At 36.7% G+C, this 20181-nt stretch overlaps 2 protein-coding genes across 5 annotated transcripts in view; one reads left to right on the top strand and one right to left on the bottom strand.

The window, feature by feature from the left end:
- The window catches only part of focad (focadhesin), a 41361-nt gene extending 27966 nt beyond the window's left edge, over window positions 1-13395 (bottom strand). The window contains exons 1-7 of the mRNA XM_052602562.1: window positions 13262-13395; window positions 10797-10881; window positions 10520-10594; window positions 9551-9705; window positions 6048-6146; window positions 675-776; window positions 236-461 (exon numbers count right to left, since the gene is read on the bottom strand). Of these exons, the coding sequence (XP_052458522.1) occupies window positions 236-461; window positions 675-776; window positions 6048-6146; window positions 9551-9705; window positions 10520-10594; window positions 10797-10853 (714 nt within the window). The 5' untranslated portion in view covers window positions 10854-10881; window positions 13262-13395. The remainder of the gene's footprint in view (window positions 1-235; window positions 462-674; window positions 777-6047; window positions 6147-9550; window positions 9706-10519; window positions 10595-10796; window positions 10882-13261) is intronic.
- LOC128017265 (protein AF-9) overlaps window positions 12253-20181 on the top strand; it is a 44354-nt gene continuing 36425 nt past the window's right edge. The window contains exons 1-2 of one of the 4 annotated variants that reach the window (XM_052602564.1): window positions 12253-12406; window positions 14740-14920. In XM_052602564.1, the coding sequence (XP_052458524.1) occupies window positions 14824-14920 (97 nt within the window). In that variant the 5' untranslated portion in view covers window positions 12253-12406; window positions 14740-14823. Of the gene's footprint in view, window positions 12407-12689; window positions 12784-14099; window positions 14369-14739; window positions 14921-20181 lie in introns of those variants that run through there. The other 3 variants (XM_052602566.1, XM_052602563.1, XM_052602565.1) reach the window with 3 other exon arrangements.

Here is a 20181-nt window from a genome sequence, read left to right on the forward strand (position 1 = left end):
TGCACATTGGATATAGTGTGTGCACAGTGTAAAAAAAAAAGTTTAAATGGATAGTTCAGGCATAAATAAACATTCTTTCATTATATTGCTCACTTATACAGTAGAGCTAGGCACCATAGAAAATGTACAGCGATGGACAATTTAAACCTTCAGTTGAAACATGCTATGGGACTAAGCCACAAACCGCTATGGAGCCACTTCAGCTCAACACATCAGAATTCATCCGGCAGCTTACCAGCATGTATGGAAGCAGGTCAAAGAGACTGTGTATTAGCTCACAGACCACCCGAGTGCCAGACGCCCCCTTTTCCTGCAGGCTGTCAGGCTCAGGAACCCCTCGAGGTTGGAGCAGGACCCTGAGGAGGCTGTGTCGAAGCAGAGCGTTTTCTGACAACCTCTGGGGCTCGCAGTACAGGTAACGAAGGAACGGGACCAGCATTTTCACATATACTGGCTCATCTCTGAAGAAAACATACAAAAAAGGCATAATTCCACTTCAAAATCCACTCATCAAATTCAACCTTTCCTGTTATTGTAGATTTTAGGAAGCATCGAGAGCAGAGGAGAATCAGAAGGCCAGAAACTAACAAGAGATTGCTCAACATGGTCTACCTCATTGACATTTTATATAGCACTTGGATGAGGTTGATAACGGACTTAATCAGATTTCATACTTGTCCATAGCCAGCTGAAGGAAGTCATCAATTTCCTGGAGCAGAGCAGGCCAGCAGTCAGGGCGGTTTTCCAGCACTGTAATGTAGGGGTGAGGGAAGGTCCTAAAAATAAAAAACCGGCACACAATTACTTGTTAGTCATTCCACCAGAGAGGAACAGAGAGGGTGAAGGTTTTACAGAAGTGACGTGATATGCAGCCAAGTATGGTGACCAATACTCAGAATTCATGCTCTGCATTTAATCCATCCAAAGTGCACACACACACACACACACACACACACACACACATACACCATGAACACATACCCGGAGCAGTGGGCAGCCATTTATGCTGCGGCGCCCAGGGAGCAGTTCGGGGTTCGGTGCCTTGCTCAAGAGCACCTCATTCATAGGATTGCCAACCCGAGACTCGAACCCACAACCTTAGGGTTAGGAGTCTAACTCTCTAACCAGTAGGCAACGACTTCCACCTTAAAACAGAACCTGAGATTTAACATTGCTTACCAAGAGATCCTCTGCAGTGAATGGGTGCCATCAGAAGGAGAGTGACAAAACATCACAGGACAGCTGATAAAAACATCACAATAATCCACACAACTCTAATCCATCAGGGATAGTTCACCCCAAAATTTAAATGATGTCATTAATTATTCATTTTCATGTCGTTCCAAGGCCATAAGACCTTTGTTCATCTTTGGAAGACAAATTAAGATATTTTTTATGAAATCCAAGAGCTTTCTGACCCTCCATAGACAGCAAGAGAACCACCATGTTTAAAGCCCAGAAAGGTAGTAAGAACATCGTTAAAATAGTCCATGTGACAGCAGTGGTTCAACCATAATTTTATGAAGCTTTTAGAATACTTTTTATGTGCAAAGACAACAAAAATAACGACTTCTCTTCTGTCATCATCGACTCCCATGAAAACAAGCTGCAGCGCATTTGGATTCTACTTCACAACGAATGCTCTGTTTTATTTCTTTTTTTCGCACAAAAAGTAACTCTCATAGCTTCATAAAATAACGGTTGAACCACTGATGTCACATGGACTATTTTAACGATGACCTTACTACCTTTCTGGGCTTTGAACGTGGTAGTTCCTTTGCTGTCTAAGGAGGGTCAGAAAGCTCTCGGATTTCATCAAAAATATCTTATCATGTGTTCCAAAGATGAACGAAGATCTTACGGGTTTGTAACGACATGAGAATGAGTAATTAATGACAGAACTTTCATTTTTTGAACTGGAAGAGCCATCATTTCAGATTACAGACTTGTATTTTAGCCAGAAGTTACATTGTGGATTATTGTGATATTTTTATCAACAATTTGAACTCTCTTTTTGATGGCACCAATTTACTGCAAGACCCACTGCTGATCAATTGATTTAATGCTAAATTTCCCAAATATGTTTTGAAGAAGAAACAAATTCATTTACTTCTTGGTTGACCTGAGTGTGAGTACATTTTCAGCAAATTTTCATTTTTAGGTGAACTGTTCCTGCACTAGTCTCCTTTTGGCAGATTATGCTCAGATGTCTTCCACTCTTATTTTATGCTGGTAATTAATGTCTAACCTTAATGATAGCATACAAAAGAAGGCCCTTATATTAACAAACACACATGCTCTTTTATGCTAAGATTAATGAACTCCTCCAAATCCCTGATCATGGTGTTTTGGGTCAGACAGGAACATATTTTATTAAGCTACCTTGAAGATCCTCTACATGGTAAACAGTCTTTCAGCGCTTAAATTTATGGTCTGAGTCACCTCCAGCCAGATGTTAGGGTTGCACCAAAGCTCTTCACTCCCTCCACAGACATCCAACAGTTCAAACATTTGCTCATCTATCTCTTGTTGTTTCCCGGCCAACTGGTGCAGCCATCACATTATCAGGAATCATCCATCAGAGGCGGTTTTTGGCAGACAGCCACAACATTATCTGCCAGACAATGGCTGGCTGACACACTGACCTCCATCTCACTTATCTGAACTGAAAGTTTAGAGCGAGACTGCTTAACCAGAAGAGACGGTTAAAACTTCAGAAGTCAAGGAGAAGTTAGAGTCTACAGAAGTTGGACTGAATATACAGCGCCATAGAGAATAAAATGTGTTTGATTTGATATATTATAATTTCTTTGTTCTTTGAGTGAAGGGGAAGGGCTAGGATAAATTAATATAAAAACAATTACAAAAATAAAACAAAGCAAATAATAGATGCCTCTTCTGGATGAATGCAAAAACTAAAAAACTTTATGACCAGTGAGTGCATTTCCATTCACAAACAAATGCCTATTTTTCAGTTATTTTAATGAGATGGTGAAAAATGCCCTCAGCCTCCCAGATTATTGATTTTAAATCAGTCTAATTAATTACTTTCATTTACTGAATTAGAATCTGACTGGATATACTGAATTTAAGTGCAAATCAATTATACACTGCTGTTCAAAAGTTTGGGATCAGTAAATTAGTTTTTACAGAAATTAATACTTTCATTCAGCAGGGATGCTTCAAATTGATCAAAAGTGACAGCAAAGACTTTTTATTGTTACAAAAGATGTTTGTTCAAAATAAATGCTGTTCTTTTGAACTTTCAATTGATTAAAAAAAATTAGGAAAAATTTAAATTGATGAAAAAATTTATCCAGAACATTACTGAGCAGCACAACTGTCAACACTGATAATAAAAAAAAAAAAATTGTAAGCAGCAAATCAGCATATTAGAGCGGTTTCTGAAGGATGACACTGAAGACTGCAGTAATGATACTGAATATTCAGCTTGGTCGTCACACGAATTAATTATATCGTAAAATATATTAGAATAGAAAACTGTTATTTTAAATCGTAATAATATTTCACAATGTTACTGTTTTTACTATGCTTTTGATTAAATAACTGCAGCCTTGGTGAGCATAAAAGACTGTTACAAAATAGTAGAGATTTGTATTGTAGGCACTTATGAAATACTCTGCCAGGACAAATAAAAAGATTTACAGTTTGAGCTTTTCATCTATAGAAAAAGAGTTGATCTGTTCTTCTACACTCCCTACACAACCCCACTGTAACCCTCTGCTTCTGTTAGATATCTACAGTAAGTGGCTTTGTGACCCCAGAGCAGATTGCAGAGGAGCCATCAGCAGACGGACACAATGAGCACCAGTGGGCATCTTCCATTAATCCTCATGCCCTCCCTCGGTGCCCACCCATACTAAAAGCCAAGCACACATCCCAGGCCAGCACAGAAGCCTCGACCCATTCATCTTCACACAAAGGAGGAACACGACAGAGAAGAAAAAAATTGACATGCAGACTCATTTGATTCATTATAAAGTAATGAATCATAACAAGTCATACAAGCCAGAATTAATTAATATAAATAAGCAAACAAACAAAAAAACATGCATGATGAAAGTTGATATGCGAGCAGTAAGTAATGGTCAGAAAGCTCAAACTGGTACTATGAATCTTCATATGTGAACAAGACCTTGATTAAGGTGTTTTAATAAGCACTCAAAGGTTTGAGCTCAGGATGATTTAATAAAAATGAATCAATACTTTTATTCAAGAAGGATGTATTAAATTGATCAAAAGTTACAGTAAGTTTATTAACGTTACTATTTTATTTAAATTATCTTATTATTATTACTATTATTACTACATATATATATATATATATACACACACACACACACACACACACACACACACACACATATATATATATATATATATATATATAATTACTTTCTATTCATTAAAGAATCCTAAAAATGTATCCTGGTTTCCAGAAAAACATTAAGCAACACAACTGTTTTTAACTATGATAAAACTATGAAACGTTTCTTAAACAAAAGATTCAGCTTTGCCGTCAAACGATTAAATTACATTTTAAAATATATTGCATTAGAAAACTTTTTTTTTAATTAGTTGTAATATTTAACAATATCAATATTTTACTGTATTTTTGTTTAAATAATTAAGCCAACGATTGCATCAAATGACACCAGCGATCCAGAAAAGCAAACTTACCCGGGACAAACGCTTCAGAAAAAGAAGATTTTTGATTAAATAAATGCAGCCTTTCATAATTAAAGAAATAAAACGGTTTTAAAAATCATACCAAACCCAACCTTGAATCAGTACTTAAGAGATTTTAATTAAAGCAATAAGCCCCAAGAAGCCATGGTTTACAGTGAATTTTTAACAGCTAAGGAGCATTGTTAGGCACAATGTGAAGTGGAGTTAGCCCCTTAGCTGTTATAGACGGTTTCAATGGCATCAACATAAACAAACGTTAATGCGCGTGAGCGCTTTTGTGGACCTAACTTAACTTCCGGTAGCCTCCAAATAGAATCAATAACAACAGCCAAGTCCCTCTAGATTAGATATTTTTTGATAACAAACAAAATGTGTTTTCTGCGTGGATCAGGCGGACTTAATGAATATGCAAATTCATTATTTGCCAGCATGTTTTAAAGCATAGACATAAAGCGCGAGAAATAGAGGTTTCCCCAGTAAAAGCTGTAAACAAAGCAGAGCTGGTACGCACACGCTGCTTTATCAAGCATATAACATGCAAGTCTTCTTTCAGAAATACAGCGATATATAAAAACACCCGTGCCTCGTTTTGATATTTAAACATAAATGTAAGGAATTATTATTATTAAACGTGCAGTACGTTACGTAACGTTACGTTACTCATGTTTATTTAACGAAGCCTTTTTGAAAATCGATCAGTTTTAAAATTGTGGCGAGTCTCCAAAAATAAATAAATGTATGGGAAACACATCCCGCAGCACAGCCACCTGAGCCCAACTTCAGTCTACTCATCACCTTGGCTTTAACTGCGTTTGTAGATGGCACCGCGGCCAGACCGATATACACAACACAGACCGGAAGTTAACTTATGTCCAGGCGCGTGCGTCCGATGAAACCGTCTATAAATTCTCTTTAAACCACAGCTTCACTGGGCTTATTGCTTCTACAAAATGCTTATTCCACATACGTAGTAAGGTTTCACAGAATAAAACCAAGCAAATAAAGTGTAATGATACGAATAAAAACAGTATTCTTCCACCAAACAATGTAGTTCCTCAGAAACAGTTGTGGTTCCAACAAAGTGGTTGCCGAGCAACACAGAGAAGTAAACAAAGGTGTGTGTTTGCAATGTAATTTACAACAGCTTCGACGTGGCTCAACCAATCAGAATCAAGGACGGAACTCTCTCTTTTATAATTAGAATTTTGTCATTTAAATATATTTAACAGACCTGTTGCCCATAGCAAAAACATGTTTTATGTTTAAAATCAAATATGACTAGACATGTGCAAGAGTGAGAGTTCTGAGAAAAAACTGGCAGCAGTTGTTGCACTCACCTAATTGAGTATGGACAGGTGAAGCTTGCTCCGTTATCCCGCTGACTTGCCTGGATCTGTAGCAGCCTCCCAACCACTTTGATCAGCCCTTGAACATTCCTGCCCCAGGCAAGAAACAAAACAATCAACATCAGCACTACCCAAGAATGCCATGGACCCATAATCCATCACTGAAGTGCATGCAATCTGCAAAGACGAAATGAATCTGCTCGATTTTGAAACACAAAAATAAATTGCCACCTAAAGAAAGAAAGATCCAATTTAACAAATGTATTCCTTTTTATATTTCAAATACAACAGATCTGTTTATTGAAAGACAGAAGGGCTATATTTGAGTATAGTGTTTGCAATGGAATGCTAGTGTACTATTGCATACAGCAAGGTGAAAGAAAAAAACATATACGTCATGTTCCAAACAGTAGTATGCAACAATGTTTTTTATTGCATTTTTAACCCAATATTGCATTAAAACGTCTTAGATCTGGGAAATCCGAAAACAAATTATCAATATATAATGACATTAAGTTACTTTCCGATGTTACTTCTGGGATTTCTCAACAAACTGGAAGATGCAAAAATACAGGTGGAGTGTTTCTCATACATTATAAATCACCTCTGCTTGACAACATGTGCTGTGTTTTCTTTCATCCCTCCTCCTCGGCTCTCTCACGTCTGACTGTCCATTTCTCAGCTCCTATGAGTTTGATTACTGTATACTTTACCAGGAGGGAAAACATAACTCCACAGTGAAAGGAAATTTATCTTACCAGCTTTCATCTAGGCTCTTTCGTGAACCTGGTACGCATAGCAAAGCTGTAACACTCCCGTTTTATATGTTACAGCTTATATACAAAATCTCTGCTTATTGCTGGTTTTTAAGGAAAATGGGCAGGAAAGAACAGATCTTGCTGAAAATAATTTTGGCACTTTTTCCTTATGGAGTAATTATTAAAGCAGGTGTTACTATTTCATGTCTTCTCTTCACTCTCCAATCAATAAAAGCAGCAAAAGGTTAAAAATATATTAAAATGCTGAGGTTAATGACATAAGAAGCTCCAATTTGGTTGCTTTTGTTACTGGTACCTAATATCCTTTGGTAAAAATACCTTTCACCATAAATACCATAAACGTGGATGTAACTGCACAAAGTAACAAAAGATTCAATACTCAAATAACTGAAATAAAGTAAGTACATAAGTAGTGAGCAAGTAAATAAATAAATAAGACTAAAATTTATAAGCAAGTATATAAAATATAGAAAAAATAAATACTATACTAATAAAAAAATGCTTAAATTTCTTCTTAAGGTTTATGCGCTATATGGCTTCAAAAGACCATGAATAGTCATATTGACTTTTTTTTTTATGCGTTATGTGTTTTTTGCCATTTCTTGAGCTTGACAGCCTCTGGTCACTATGAACTGCTGATGTAAGTCACCAGTGGCATAGCAATGTATAAGAAAAATACATACTTCTGTGTTTCATTCAAAAACAGCATACAGGTTGGAAATTACATGGGGATGGGTAAAGAATCAGAGAATGTTTTTTTCTTCTATTTTTTTTTATTTTTTTTATAACTATTCCTTTAAAAAACAGGTCTGTATGATGAAAGGGTACAATGTGTGGGTTGCTGCTCCGTGTGACAAAGCTGACAGTAGCAGCCGTGAGGGTGTGTGTGTGTGTGTGTGTGTGTGTTGGAGACACATGAGCTGACTGATGGAGCAGGCTGCATTTCAGATGTGTTTTTTTTTTCTTTAAAATTTCTGAATATGCAGATATGCACTCTCAGTTTGTTGCTTATCTTCATCCAAGAGTCCAACTCAAAGGAAAAAGGAAGTGTGTGGGCAGATAACTGAGGTAATCATCTAAAAACACAATACACTGAGCACATTACAACAGCAATCAATCAACCAATAACAGCATCTGTGTTTGTTTGTGCTTTAACGTTAGACTTCATTTTAGCATATTTTAAAAGCATCGGACGGATGTGGTCTGTTAGATTACCAAAAATAAAATAAATCATAATCAATTAACTGGCCAATTAAACAAAGCCAAACAGCTGATTGACCAGTATATCACTGGGTCAGACAGGCACAGGCTTATTACAATAAAACTGTTTTAAAGAGCAGATGAAATAAAAAATGTTTTTTGTGGGCATTTATATGCTAGTGCACTCCTAAGGTTGACAAATTAAACTTTGTTATAAGCATTTAACAGGGCAGAGAATATAAACTAGCCTTAAATTATAATACCATCTGCAATTGATTTCTAACAGTCCTGTTCCAACCTATGGTTTTAAAAGTTTGGGGTCAGTATGTTTTATTTTTTAAAGAAATAAATACATTTATTCAACAAAGATACATTTAATTGACCAAAAGTGACAGTAAAGACATTTATTTATTTTTAATTTCCTTTTTTTAAGGCCATGTCAGCTTCTATGGTTACATTCATTATGAGAGCCAGGTTTAGTTATTCAACATTAAAACTATATAAGATGTTTAAGATTCCTTTTTTCTTAAAAAAATAAATAAAATAAAATTTAAAAATAAAATGGATTTTTGCAATGCTTTTTACTGAAAATAATAATAGAAATAAGAAATTTTGAGCACCAAATCAGCATATCAGAAGTATCATGTGACACTGAAGACTGGTGTAATGATGCTGAAAATTCAGTTTTGCCATTTTCTTTACATATTAAAATAGAAAATATGTATTTTAAAATCGCAACAATATTTCACAATATTACTATTTTTACTATATTTTCCCAATTAAATCAGCATTAATGAGCATAAAAGACTTCTTTAAAAAAAAATCAAACTGCCCTTAATTTTTGAATAGTACTGTATGGGAACACAGGAAAGAAAATCGATGCTTTTCTCACTTCAAAATTATTTCTCAGGGTCTTGAACACAATAGTTATTTGTAGAAATCCTCTTCTGTGGTAATTTGCATCACATTTACAAAACCATAGACAATTTGTCCACCTCCACGTGATTTACACAATGATCACCTATCTTCAAGTACTTTTACGACTTCAAGTAGACAGTACGAGTTGTCAGTGTGATCTTACTGTTAATAATAGCAGAATTACAGAATTTACTGAACTGGGACAGAAGAAAGTATTTTAACATCAAAAGTACAGATCACTTGATGCTCTGATGTGTAATTGGTCTCTAAATGTATTTTGTTACGTTCTATGTATTTAAATAAAGACTAATTCCAGAGTTAAGAGAAGGGAGAGGCCAGTGCCTGAGGATGCTGATAAGGTCCCGTCAAGGCTTGACAGGGTGGGAAGGGTGTGTCATGGATCCACACAAAATAAAATCTCATTTGAAAATGCATCTGGAGCAACCTTTGACACTAAAATATGGGCTTAAATGTGTCAAAGATGCAACATCGAGTCAGTTATCAGCCCAAGTACTTGAAGGTTTTTAAATTGGAGGTTAAGCAAGGGATAACAATCTGCATTAGTCTGTGAGAGCCAGGTGCATGACAGAAGCATACCGTGCCGAGGGCAGGAGGTTAAGGGTGGTGTTGAGCACATATGGCAGATCTGCATGTCCCTGTTCTACAAGCAGCACCAGAGCGTCACAGCAGGCCGAGCGGACGACAGTACTGTCACTGCTGCACTGCTCCCAAAGAGACTCCAGCGATTGACCCTGTTGATAGAAAACACAAGTTCAACATGCAAAACACTCTACATGAGCAAAAACATATACAGTAAGTGAGAAAGTTAGTGAGTTGGAAGAGTACTATAAATTGCCCAGAAAACTTAAAAAAAAAAAAAAAAAAAAAAAAAAAAAAAGCTTTCCATTGATGATCTGACAATATTTAGCCGAAATGATAAAATAACCTTTAAAGTTGTCCAAATTAAGTCCTTAGCAATGCATATTACTAAGCAAAAATTTAGTTTTGATATATTTATGGTAGGAAATTTACAAAAATATCTTCATATGGAACATGATCTCTACTCAATATCCTAATGATTTTTGGCATAAAAGAAAAATCTATAATTTTGACCCATACAATGCTTTTTTTTTTGGCTATTGCTATAAATATAACCCAGCAACTTTAGACTGCTTTTGTAGTCCAGGGTCATGTGTTTCCTTTAAATTGTTCATTTCATGAATATTTTACTGTAACTTTACGAATTCAGAACGTCTGTACTCATTTCTTGAAATAAATTTACAAGTAGGATTTCAGACATACAAAGTCCAGCACATCACATCCCACATTTACATGCACACATCAACCACGGCTATTTAATGAAAGCACTTTCTGAAAGCACTTTTTGCTTATGAAGCACCTTCATTCACAAACCACTGCCTGTTTAGTCATTGAATGACGAGACAAAGCACTTTTATTACTCATTTTACAGGAAGTCAATGAGCACGACATAGAAGTCCTAAACATGCAGGCCGTTTAATTTGAACAATGTGTCCTAACAGTGATGTGAAGATCACAAGAACTTACTTTAGCGGTTGTCTGACAAATCCTTTCATTCTGGCCTTTCTCTTTCAGCACCGCAGTGACCAGCGTCCTCACAGCCTGGAATTAAAAAGCCAAAAAGCTGGTTCTTCACATGCCTTGAGCAAACTAAACAAAAGATTTCATCAAAATTACACATTCACAGGAATTGATTTCTTCAAGTGTCGCTGAAGAAATAAGCATTTCATTGAATTGCTGTGGTATTTGAACCTTGATTTACCTCTGAATGCTTAAATCATCAGTCTGGTTTTGAGTGCTTTACCTGGGCTTGAATGAGGGAGCTGGGGAACTCAAACCTGCTCTTCAAAATTTCAGTCATCTCCAGAAATCACGAATGATGGCCCATACTAAAAACAAACATCATATGGAATTGGTAATTTAGTCAACCTAAAAAAACTTTCCCAGCCCGTTTTACTTGCAAAATGAGGCATACATTTAAAGTAAATAGGAAATTCAATGAGGTGTTGAAAAGGTAAGATATTACATTACGATGCAATTTATAAAATTAGGTATGATAGCATCTTCAGAATAAATAAATAATTCTGATACATTTTCCATGTTGTAAATTAGTTAGATTCGTTTTACAAGAGAACACTATTTCAGTCTTTCAACCTGAAAATGTCATGTTTTATTTAATGTGTTACTTGCCATTTCTTTATGAGAATTTGTGAAATGTAATAGAAATGTCAACTGTTTTGACACCAATTTATATATTTTTGGTGTTCTGTATTTAAAAGTAGTTTATTATAGTAAACATTTTAAACATTTTTACTATTTTCAATAACTGTTTTCTATTTAAATGCATTTTAAAAAAATAGTTCTTGTGATGGTAAAGCTGATTTCTTTCTGTCACATGATCCTTTCAGAAGTCATTCTAATATGCTAATATTTGCCACTGGAGAAATATTTATTATTAATACCAATGTGGAAAACATTTATGATTCTTTGCATGAATAGAAAGTTCAAAACAGCAATTATTTGTAACAGAAATCGTTTCACTGTAACATTATAAATGTCCTAACATCCACTTCTAATGAGTGTAATGTATTCTTACTTTATAAATGTATTCATTTCTTTCAAACATATTGCTGACCCCAAACCTCTGACTTCTTACTGACATTAAGGTTCAAAAGAATTGAAAAGAACAGAATTTCTCAAATGTGTTGCATGCAACTGCAAATCAAGTCATATGAAAAATGAAGTCATGGAAAATTCACTTCACATTTTTAGAATCAACCCTCATTTCCTGAAATGAAGAAACTGACATCATCTGTTGAAAACAGCTGTGCGTCCACCTCATGTTAAGGCCTTATCACTCAGATCACAGGTGTCAAGGGATCAAACACACCAAACAGGTGCAACGGGACAAAAACCAGCTTCAGGGCGACACTGTAAGAATAACCCAACACCACTTCAAACTGATGTTATCTAGGGTGAAATTAAATAAAGGCCTGAGACATACAGTCTGCTTGCATCTAAACTCAGAAGACTCAACCATCTGACAGAGGGCACTGGCAACCACATCAATGGGATGCATTATTCACAAGTGACTTTTATCAAAACTTCAATGTCCGTCCAGTACCGGACCGCCAACTCATATGTTGTCTCATATGGACTCCCAGTGTAGGGTCATGAGATTAGCAGCCGTTTATTTGACTGACACTGGCTGATGGCCACTGGAGATTCAGGTTTATACCACGGCACATGGAGAAAGACTGACAGTGCAAGGTCTAAAACGCTGCCCCCACCCCTCCTGGGACTATCTGACAAGCAAGCGCTGCGTGTGTGTGTGTGTGATGATAAATCTGCTGTGTTTCCATACAGCGTGACAGTTTTACTTCAGCAGTGTTACTGACAGATCGGGCAAATCAGGTAAGATCGGAAATTCATAGACTTTATAAACTATACAAGCTGAAATGCTACATGTTCCAGTTCTACTTTAATACGAGAAAAGTGGATTTCCATATTGTTGCGGATTGTTACTTTGCAAAAGAGTAATATTTTGGAGACTAACTTAAAACATACTGAGAATTTTTTTTTTTTTTGTAATGACAGATGGTGTACAACGCATAAAGAAAATGCATTAAAAAAATTATTTAGTCATGTCTGAATCGAATTTGTGTGAACGTTGAAAAAACTTTTTGCTTGTCTTATCAGATCATTTTAACACAGACTTTTGTCAGCAAAGCAGAGAACTGAAAATATTTCAGGGATTTCCAGCCTTTGGCTACTTGTCCACATCTACAAAGGTTTGGGCCCTGGACTGCTTGTGTCTCCAAAATAATCCATCATTGTTTAAGTGATGCTGAGTTTGACTGGCTAGACTACGTTAGCTGGTATAATATGTCAGTTTCGTAATGATACTACGATACTAACACTATGGACATGGACATATCCATGGTTTCTGGATACGTAACGTTACTAAGGTATTTTCACATAACGTTTAACACCATTTTACGAGAATAAAGTAATCATTCAACACCATAGTATCACAATCCGATACCATAGTGATACATCAGCACTGTTTGTAAGTTTAGCTAGCTGCGGATCTTAATTAAGTTCCGGATTTGTGAGATGAAATGATGTTGATCAATCCCAAATATGCATTTAGCAGTGAAAGAAACGTTCCTGTTTATACTGCTGCCATCCAGAAAACCTGCTAGCTGAGTTAACAATTTTGGCATCACATAAACGTGCAGGCTGATGTATAACTTAATATATTCTTACCCAGAGAATTCGTAAATTCCAGTGACGTTTGGATGCACTTTGCTAACTTTTTCGCGAAACCCTCCAAGCAGCGACATGCTTCTACGGCGCGCACGGAGGACCAAACATCCTGGAAAAGCGATACGTTAATCTAACGTCAACGTAAATATTTATTGACATTTTAACTGCGTACATATATCATATATTCCATTTAATTGAATGAATTATATATATTAGATATAATATATAATTCACATATTGAAAGTGCATTGTGGCACTCTCAGATTAACTCGAAAAGGAGTATCCTACCCTTTTAACAATTTTCTTATATTCATTGAAGTCGTTCTTTCTTTCTTTATGCAAATTTATATCACATGTCATAATATTTTATATTAAGAATTATTTTAAACATAAACATTACCTAAATACACATATCTTACGGTGAGGTGTCTAAACCTATACTTTGTTCTATATTTATTTTCCCAATAAATAATAAAGTATATCTTATAATAGTAGTGACTAAATGTGACTTTATACACACACACACACACACACACACACTCACACTTTTTTTTACAATGCACACACAGTGTAAAACAAGCCCAGCGTAAACCAATAGGCCATAATAAAGATATTTGTCTATAAATTAGTCCCTCATTTACATTTAAAAAAATGTACTTGCAGTTAATTACAGCAACAGTAGAAAAGCATAAATATAAAATAAGAGCATATGCAATGTATAAAATATAGGCTATGTAAGATTAAAAAAGGAGACTAATCTAACGTTTAATACAGTGCAAATAGTGTTGAGCACTAAAAAAAAGAGGTTTTACACGGGTTAATAGTGGCTCTTCACTCGCTCTCTCTGCCATTGGCTCGTCTCGTGCACGCGCATGCGTCTCACTTTACTCCTCAGCCTTTGAAAACTCAGAGAGCTCAATTAAAAGACCATGTCCGCCATCGGGCGTCTGCTGTCTTCGGTGTCCTTATTTAAACCAAATTTTCCATGAAATAGCATTGTCCCGTGGCCTCCACAATGGCCAGTTCGGTGAGTAGGGCTTTAGCTGCTACAGTATCGGTGCAGTGTTTGGGATCTCCAGCGCCTCTGTTCGTTTTCATCAGGATTGGGTAGGCGATTAAACGCATACGAGGCTTTTCCACCCGTATCTCCACCGGAATAGTAATCTACAGTAGAACTAGGGGAGTCGTGCGTTTCCAGCGCATTAGTGTATGTCTGCAAAAGTGACGCGCTTGAAAGATTTCAAACAAAAGGAGGGAATCCAAAAACAAATATTCACAAATCTGACTCTATAATGTATTCTGGTGTGTTGAGGCTTAATAGCATACCAGAAACTTACGATTCGATCGCTGATTAATATTTTTCTGTACATTTAAAAATGTGGTACAGATTGGTTTTAACACGCACGCATTCAGATTGTGCGTTTTATATTCATAATAATTAGCGACATGTTTATAAAGTGAACATTTGGGTGTTTTAGGGTGCCGTTCAGGTGAAACTGGAACTCGGTCATCGTGCCCAGCTCCGAAAGAAACCCACAGTGGAAGGTTTTACGCACGACTGGATGGTGTTTGTCCGCGGACCAGAGCACAGCAACATTCAGCATTTTGTGGAGAAAGTCGTATTTCATCTACACGAAAGTTTCCCGAGACCAAAAAGAGGTATGTGAAGCGATTTACTATTATATCGCATTGTGAATTCTGTTGAATGATGTGTGATCCTGAATGCACCTTGGCTACTTGATGCACGCATAGCTGGTCTACTGTAGCGCTGCAGGGACAAAAAGTGGTCGTCATTTGTAAAAGAGACCAGTCAGTGGTATATAGTTGTTGTTTTTTTTAGCAATAATTTGTTTTTACAGGTTTTAACCTTGTGCTGTGAGTACTTGATTTATCTTTATCTGATATTATTGTCGACGCTCATTAATCAGTGCGCGTCTCCGAAAAAGTTTCAAGAATAATGCGTTAGCATAATAACCCAATTTAATCCTTTAGTTAACTATGGTATTCTCAGGGACATTTAAGTGCTTTCACATCACTGAATGTATTTTGTATCGCGTTAAAACCTACTAGAAGTTCAGCTTTAGTTCTTAAATGTACATTTTGTTCAGAGGACAGTGATTTAACACTTTGTTACCATGTGTGAATGAAAACAAAACCTAACACATTTTGTCCCTTTGTACCTTTTGCATATGTTTATTTATGTCTATTTATTTAGGCTTGTTATTTGAGATAATAATCCAATTTTATACTTAGTTTATTGGTAGTGCCATAGTCTAATTTCATTAAATAAATAAATAAAAGCAGCATTTACATAAGTAATGCTTTAGTTATAAAACGTACAGTAGCACACTTTCTTATATTGTGCTGTCTTTGTGAGTCCAGTAGAAGTGCATGGAAAGTGTTACAACCCTCTCCATCTTGTCAGGGGTGATATTTCCAGATTTTTTAAACCTACAGATGAAATCTGTGACTGTTATATGTCAAACACAAGAACCTGCTGATTGAGAAGATCGTTGTGTCATTGAATTTATACCAAACAGTTACCCCCAAATTGATATTCATCCTATAAATCCCTTTATATTTTACACAATCACCACAGGAGGGAGGTGGTCATGTATGATAATGATTTCAACCCCTGTACCTCATTCTGATGGTGTTACAATTCACCCTGTGTAACAATGTTACCCTATTTATTATGGTTCATCTTATATACTATTATTAGCCAATGCCAACAACAGGACAGTGAGAGAAAGGGAATGAAAGCGGCTGGTGGTTTGCAAGGAGGATTGTAGGAGTAGATGTTGATGAAAGCCTTGTTAGGAATTAATTAAAATATTTGCTGGTTTCCTGCACTCACCCAAAGTGTTTTAGCTGAGTTTTCTGTGACGCGATAAGTGCAGGGATTTTTCATTATATATGCCATTTATCGCATGCGAATATTTTCACTTTTTGAGAACAGTTGTTAGATCTTCTTTGTTCCGGCCAGCTTTTTTTCTTAAAGCATTTTGTTAGGTACATATTTATGTCACAATAACCGATTGTTTTATCACAAAGTCACAGAAATGTACAATTGCATGCATTCGTGCATGACAGAGCTTCAGCTAAATTGTTTTGATACAACACTTTATTTCAATTGTGTTGTGTAGCTTTCTAAGACTGTGTTTTATTACTTTGGTGGAAAATCAAACCGCAGAGATTGGAAAATTGCACAGAAGGACTTAAGTTTGTTTTGCTCCTTCGGACAGCTGAAGATGCATGACTTCAAACATATGCTAATATTTTCCTTGTTCCTTTGCGTAATAGTGCTATTTGCGCCACCGCAGGTTTGATTTATGCCATAGAGTTGTTGTTTACGTAAGATCTGAAGGGGATGTGTTCTCCCCCGCTGTATTTATTTTCCCAAAACATTAAAATAGACTATAAATCAAGGGCCAGACCTAATTTGGAAACTACTCAAAACTAGCTCCTGAAGGTCTTCGATGACAAGAAGTACACTGAATATGGGTTTGCTTGAACTTCTAGCCCCTCTCCCCTTTCCTTTGACAAATGTCTTGCAGGGGCTGTTGAAAAAAAAAAAAAGCAAAAGCAGCAGGGGGTTACTTAACCTCTAATAAATCCTGCCTTATGACACCATCTACTAGGAGGTTCTTCCAAACATCCCCTTGGGTGCGCACCCTAAAACGTTTTTGCGCTATGATGAATTAGTAGTCTAAGCACTTCCTAAGGTCCTAATGTTTATAATAAGTCCTTCAAAGTGTTTGCTTCAAGATGAACTCAAGGAAGAGGTTTTAAATCACTTGAGTTAATGTAGATAGATGTGCATACTTTTTAGTAATGACACTTGGAATAGGATTTACTTTGAAATTTTGACCTCAGGTGTCTTTAACATTACTTTTCTTACATTTTTAGTCCTAATTAGACTCCGATGAAGTCAAATCAAATGGTGATGAATAAACACTTTGAATATTTACATTTTCTTCAACGCTGTGAAAAAATAGACTACTAAACACCCCATGTGGCCTTCTGCATACTCAGCAGATAATTCACAACACGGCTCTCTTTCTCTGTGCAAGGGATGGATACAGAAACCTGCCTAGAATTTATGGTGCGCTTGTAAGGTAAACAGTCAGGCTTATTATTACCACCCCCTTCTCCCTTGCCTCTCCCTCCTCAGGGCTTTGATCAGTGTTAGCCGGTGTCGAGACGAGCCGAGGGGAAGTTAGAGGGAAAACTTGCGCACAGACGGGCTTGTGTTTGACCGTTTAATAACCAACAGTCTCGCCATACTGACCCGAAAGTAACAGCTGCTCGCACATTCATTGAGTTCTCCAAAACTCTTTACTCTAGACAGTGTGTTCTGTGGCTGTGAGTCCCTTTTCTCTCTCCTTGTTTTGTGTTTGAAGTCTTAGGAGTATTCGATGTTACCCCTTTCACAGCTGTTGTAGATTACATGTTGCCTCCTTGTCTCTCATGGGGTTATGCGCTTCCCTGTGCCTTTCTCATAGTTACACAGAAGGTCATTTGATTAAAGAAAAAAAAGATGGGGGATCCGCCATCCCAGATGCAGATGCTTGTGTTAAAGGGTTCATATGACTTTGCAAAAAAACAACAAAATTTTTTTGTGTAATGCAATGTGTTTATGTGTGTTAAGGTTAAAAAATATATATTTTTCACATAATGTACATTACTGTCTCTCCTCTATGCCCCGCATTTCTAAAACGTGTAGATTTTTACTAAGCTCATCGTTCTGAAAAGGGAGGTGTGCTCTGATTGGCCAGCTATCCAGTGTGTTGTGATTGGCTGAATACCCCAAGCATGTGACGGAAATGTTACTCCCCTTAATATACTGTGATGCTGTCTCCCAGCGTGATGAGACAAAAACAATAAAACCTATTACAAATTAGGCATTTGTTGCATCCAGTGGGGATATAATTACAATTATAATGACTTGTACTGTCTTTTTACAGTACTGCACTGCATTTGTGATCAAAGAAAGGACAAACAGCAATCGCTACTCTACTGCTCAAAACTTGTGTTTGAATTAGGGTTGTTTTTTTAATTGGGCACCCTATTATAATTCAGCTATTAAACTGCCCAGCTATTTCACTTCAGCACCACATTTCTTACACACACACACACACACACACACACACACACACACACACACACGTGCGCGCAGGGACAGAAATAAGGATTAGAGCCTGTAGCCGGTGAAGGAGTCTCCATCCACAAATAGATGTAAATCGTCTGCAGATATAAACTACCGTATTTTCCGGACTATAAGTTGCACTTTTTTTTCATAGTTCGGCTGGTCCTGCAACTTATAGTCAGGTGCGACTTATTTATCAAAATTAATTTGAAATGAACTAAGAGACATGAACCAAGAGAAAACATTACCGTCTCCAGCCGCCAGAGGTCGCTCAATGCTGCTCAGTGCTTCTGTAGTCTACACTGAAGACATAGAGCGCCCTCTCACGGCTGTAGAGGCTGTAATGTTTTCTCTTGGTTCTTGGTTCTAAATAAATGGGGCTTATAGTCGAGTGCGACTTATGTTTTTTTCCTCATCATGGCGTATTTTTGGTCTGATGCGACTTATACTCAGGTGCCACTTATAGTCCGAAAAATACGGTATTTAATTTCTCTTTAACAAGTAATCTGAACGGCCTACATATGTCCAATATTTTAAATGAGCCATCACGAAGTGCGCGGCTTAAAACACCAAAGACCAAGTTATGCTATGACAAGAACAAAGAGTCTTTCTCTTGGTCCACCCATGCACAATAATATCATGTATCATTGATCTCATGGGCTGACGTTAAGACAATTTGAAAAAATGACCATATCGCCCAACACTAGTTTGAATCATCAGTGGCTAATTCTTTACATATGAAAACATACTTACACCAGCCAGACTCCGCAAAATGCACTGCACACATCTGAATATTTGGGCTGAACTGTTCTGGAACAGGGTTGTGAATACAACGTAACCACTGATTCGTAGTTGTGTCCTCTTTTGGAAGACCAAACAAATTATCTTTGCTTTCTCAAGGAAACACACAGCGTGTCCACGACATGGCGTTGCGGTGTTTTAGGTAGGTGTGGTTGACACTTCATTTTATAAAGCATATTTCTTTGGATTTGAGACTTCTGTCTTTGCAGCTTTACAAATCTTCTTTATGCACCAGCTGAAATCGCATCATATGACACCTTTAAAAAGTTAGTTCACCAAACAATAAATTCTAATTTTTAATTCACCCTTACGGCTTTCCAAACCAGTATATGCAGTATAGTCTTTGTAAGAAGAAATAAAGTCATACAGGTTTGAAACGACACAAGGGTGAGTATATGATTACAGAGTTGTAATTTTTGGGTAAGCTTTTGCTTTTAAAGATTGGCCCTGTCATGGGCATCTCATGTATTGTTTGCCATCATAGCTACCTGGACATTTAAACAAAGGTGGAAAGTGTTTTTGGCTGCAATAAAGGGACCTAACAGGCATGCTGTGTAGCCTTGGAAACCTGATATTTTTTGCTGGGGCAGGAATTGGGGGGCAACAAACCCAAATAAATAGAGTGGAACATGGGCGTTCATTCAACCTGTACCCATCTATGCAAGTTATACACTGAAAAATATATAAATGTCTGGCTTTTGGTTCATGACAAGTCACTAGCCACTATTTGTCATGTCATTTCTAGTCATTTAGCCAGCCACACAAACATCCCAAGTCAATTAAGCATCCCATTCAGATATATACCAAGGGGAATGGCTGCCCACACTAGGTGACGAGGGTCCAGAAAATGTGTGTGTGTGTGTGTGTGTGCTGTATTTTTGTATTTACTGAATTTATTTAGCCTTTTTATTGCTGAGGGTATGAAAGAGGGAATGATAAAACAAGATTGTATCATTACATCAGTGGACTG

Source organism: Carassius gibelio, chromosome A7 (genome assembly GCF_023724105.1).
Source record: "Carassius gibelio isolate Cgi1373 ecotype wild population from Czech Republic chromosome A7, carGib1.2-hapl.c, whole genome shotgun sequence".
NCBI lineage: Eukaryota > Metazoa > Chordata > Actinopteri > Cypriniformes > Cyprinidae > Carassius > Carassius gibelio.